Source organism: Branchiostoma floridae, chromosome 13, assembly GCF_000003815.2.
Source record: "Branchiostoma floridae strain S238N-H82 chromosome 13, Bfl_VNyyK, whole genome shotgun sequence".
Classification (NCBI taxonomy): Eukaryota; Metazoa; Chordata; class Leptocardii; order Amphioxiformes; family Branchiostomatidae; genus Branchiostoma; species Branchiostoma floridae.
In genome coordinates this window covers 1,229,815-1,234,131 of record NC_049991.1, presented here as the reverse complement: position 1 = coordinate 1,234,131, position 4,317 = coordinate 1,229,815, and the positions used below count along the sequence as shown (strand labels likewise).

Sequence of the window (4,317 nt, the reverse complement as noted above, 5' to 3'; positions counted from 1 at the left end):
AATGTACAGTCACATATTCCGTCTTCCATGGTTTTGGACATAATGTAGTAACAAATTCTTTCCCCCAGTGGTAAATTATTGTTCTGCCCTCTCTCAATAATTCAATTTTCTGCCAGACTTTCTAAAGCTCTGTGAACATTTGTAAACATGTATCTTTCAGCCTTTCTGCAACTTCTACATACGACTTAGCAGTGGAACATAAATAAAAAAGATGTTACTTAAGCAGGAGTCACTAAAAAATAATAAATTTGAAACACATTTTGTATATGACTTACCAAGTGATGGTCAGCATGGATGTGTGATATGAACACACACTTGATGTTAGCCAACACTCTGTCCACCTTGTCACCATAGTGACGGTACATCTGTCCGAATGTGCCTTCCCCACCATCCAACAACAGGGACTCAGTCTCACTGTACAAAACAATAGGAGAACTAATGTCTGATTGTACGAATGTCTGATTAATGACATAAACTTGCACAGTTAAGTTACAGGGCTAGCCTTGTTACAGTTGAAGTAGGGAGCAGAGGTTGGATTAATGGCGAGAACACTGCAAAACTGAAGTCACTCTGTCCGGTCAGCTACAAAGACCATTAAGTGAGACATTTTAAAAGTAGACTGGGAAAGTGCGCACTTTGTGCATCTTATGCTATCTACTGTGCCTAAAACACACCTACAATGTACATGGGACTGTACTTCAGGACTGTTCATCTACAGAAACTAGTTGTGATTATCAGGGTCTACATTTTATGAAAAACGTTAATGTTTTAAGTGCTTTTAATCTGTCCAAACACATTGTATTTCTTTTTGATACCTTGCGCCCTCCTGGTAAACAAAGGGCTGTCCTATGTTTTAATGTGTACTATGTATGTATTCATCTTGTTTGGAATAAAGATGATTTTTAACTCTTTTTGGTCCTTTGTAGTACCTAATCCCATAGGTCAGCAGGTTGCCTTGCTGTTTCAACTGTAGCCTAACAGTAGGGTATATAATATATTTACAGGAAGGGGTTGCTAGCCCCTTCCCTTTTGAGCGCCGAAAAACGGGACCCCCAATTTACGTCCCTTCTTACATGTTCACTCTGTACAAAGATATATGTAATACTACACTTGCAAAACAGAAATATGCACAACTAACAAAGGAAGACTTTTCAAATCACTAATGTCATCAGCTAACTACGATTTAATAGAAGAACTCTGTAAGTTTGTCTTCACATGTTTTAAGAAGAGGGAAGACGCATATAGAGAAATATAGGCATAAGTAGAACATAGAACAGCTTACCAATCAATCTCTTTGTATGTGACTTACTGCATTTAGCCAAGGGGACATGAATATGCAATAAACTTCATTGTCATTGTCTTAAAGACAGTCTCAGTCTAGATGTCCTGACCCAGGATTGAACAGGGGTTTCCCAGTAACCAACTCATTAGAATCAAGGGTTCAACTGTGAGGCTACTACCAGGGACATCCCTAGTGTCATATGCAAACATCGTAGCATCATATTCAAACATCATACTGATGCAAAAACATGAGTACTGACCTGAGATGGACCAGGATTCCCGTGACGTTCCTCCTCTTACTGGGGATGGACGACCCTGTACCAAAGAACACCACTTCTGGGTATGACTGGGAGACTGTAGGGGATACAGACAATCATATACCAACTATTACTGACTATGTACAATTACACACACCAACAGTTACTGTAGTAGTAGTAGTAGTAGTAGTCCACTGTAATACTATAGTCCTCTACACTGACTGTACACAGGCACAAACACCTTCAGCTACTGACTATATGATTATATAGTCAAAGGTTCATTCCTATTGCTACCTAGGCCTGATACTATATCGGAGTCCAGGAATGACTAAACTACATGTATCTCAGTCCAAGTCCATATATGACAGCTTGAAATTTTGCATCCCAGCTTTTGTAAACATACCTGTATACTTGAAAGTTTTGAGAAACTAGCTATTTAGCATCTAGATCAGATCAAAGTTGGGTAGATTCCCATTAGATTTAAATAAAAGTAGGCTAGAGGCTCACCCCAGTGTGCTCTGGGTAAACCTGGGGACATAACAGACTCATAAACCAGTGCAATGGCCAAGTAGTATTCACCTTGCAGTCGGCAGGTCATGAGTTTGATCCTGGGCCGAGTTATAATAGACTTTTAAAATGGTACATGCTGCTTTCTCTGCTTAGCACTCAGTATTTGTTGAATACACACCACAACCAATGGACTAGCCCCCTGCTGTATTGATTGCATTAAGTTGTATGGCTTAAAGGCTATTGAAATTATGGGCCTATGCGGGAAGGACTAACAGACTCACCAGTACCATTATCATCGTTAATCAGTACACTGGGATTAATTCATCCTCAAAACTTACTAGTGATTTCAGGACATTATTGCCTGCATGTATATGCAGGTATGGTTTTCACGGGCGTGGGAAAATTTGGAAGCTGGGGATTTAGGGCGCTGTATCTCGAGAACGGATGGTGCAAGCACGACGATTTTTGGTACGCGGGTTGGGGGTGGTGGCTTGACACTCGGGTTTGATTTTGGGCCTCCTGGCGCTTGAACTTGACATTGAAGGTGGCATTTTTGGTGCTTTTGTGTGTCCGGAACGATACGCGCCATTGCGACGATTTTTGGTGCATGGGTGGGAAGTTGTTGCCTGTTGCCTAGGATTGACTTTGGGCCTTGTCGCGTTTGAACTTGACGCGGTAGGTCGAATTTTGTGTCCGGGAGGGGTATTTCCGGAGTTATATCTTCTGAACGGATGGTGCGGGTGCGATGATATTTGGCACATGTGTTGGCGGTGGCTGAATAATTCTCAGTTTTGATTTTGGCGCCCTTGGTGCTTGAACTTGACATTCCAGATTACCTTTAGTGCGGGAACGGCGCCTGCGCTTTATCTCCGAAACGCAAGGTGCCATCGTGTTGCTATTTGGTACGTGGATTGTTGCTTGTGTCCTGGTGGTCAGGTTTGATTTTGGGCCTCCTAGTGCTTGAACTTGATACTGTAGGTTGACCCAGTTTTTGTGTGGTTGGGGCATCCCCCCAATATCTGCTTGGTTGTGAAAACAGGTTTGGGTTGATTGATAGGTCTTTAAGCTTATGTGTAGAATCGTCATCTGTTTTTGCACTGGCTTCTGCCACCTTCAATGTACCAGGTTACTTTGTATCAACAGCATTTCCAGCCAGATGATGTACTAGTTCAGTTCAGTTTGTACTAGTATCTGTTGCTGTTAGGTACAATTTGAGTTTGCTTCTTAGTCTTTGTGGCGACTTTTGAGAGCTGTGTAGTACTGAGTTTAAAGTTCTGGTACAAGTTCCTGTACCCTGTTTGGCAATCAGAAGAAGATACAACTTTCTAAAATGGAGGAGAAATGTATAGAGCTTGAGTGTAAGAGAAAGGTATGTATATTATCTTCCTGTGTTTCTTGTTGTTTCTTTGGGGATGCCATTTCCGTATTGTATGCAGGTATTTTGTAGTTTGGGGCTAGTCATGGTCGCTTGATTTTTGGGTCTGCTTAATCTATAGTACATACAGGGTTAAGTGGTAGAAGCTTTGTTCTATTTTAAATCTGGTATTGTTTGTTGCATTTTGTCACTTAGGTTTAGGTTTTAGTTGGATGGATTGAATAAAAATATCATACCACCCTGGGGACTAACTGTTGCTGCTGGATGGGGGCTACCACTATTCATGTTGTCTATGGAACTACTGTAAAAACTTAATTGGTCAAATTATGCAAATAACCTTCCAGTGTCAAGTGTTATAGCACTCCAGAAATAAATCTTTAATGAATATCATTGCCACACTAAGGAGATTTAGCAGCTGCATTCACTGCATGAAAACTGCTCTTTAAGCACTCTTAAAGTGTGCTTAAGGGTACCGTATTGGCATTCTTTAAGTTACATTACGTCATGTTTACGCATTCGGAAAGATTATATTTAAGCTATGATTACGTGCGTCCGTAAAGGACACGTTGTGGCACACATTTAAGCAACTTTTAAGTATCGTAAACTATGGTTAAATTCGTACGTTTACACAGCGTTTAAGCACCGTAAATGCTGCTTAAATTGAGTGTCATACGTCGACTTAAATAGTCCGTAAAGAGCACGTAGTGGCACACATTTAAGCAACTTTTAAGTGCTTTAAACTAAGCTTAAATCCAAATGTTTAAACATTGTTTAAGCACCGTAAATGTATCTTAAATCGTATAATTTTTTGCCTTACGTCTGGTTTAAGTAGGTTTTAAGTATTTTAATATAGTCTTAAATATTTTATTTAAGCTGCTTTTAAGAATCGTAATG

At 40.3% G+C, this 4,317-nt stretch overlaps 1 protein-coding gene across 1 annotated transcript in view; it reads right to left on the bottom strand.

Moving 5' to 3' along the window:
• Nucleotides 1-4,317, bottom strand: part of LOC118428799 (zinc phosphodiesterase ELAC protein 2-like) — a 30,362-nt gene that overhangs the window by 7,640 nt on the left and 18,405 nt on the right. Inside the window, exons 10-11 of the mRNA XM_035839009.1 lie at nt 1,542-1,635; nt 276-414 (exon numbers count right to left, since the gene is read on the bottom strand). Of these exons, the coding sequence (XP_035694902.1) occupies nt 276-414; nt 1,542-1,635 (233 nt within the window). The remainder of the gene's footprint in view (nt 1-275; nt 415-1,541; nt 1,636-4,317) is intronic.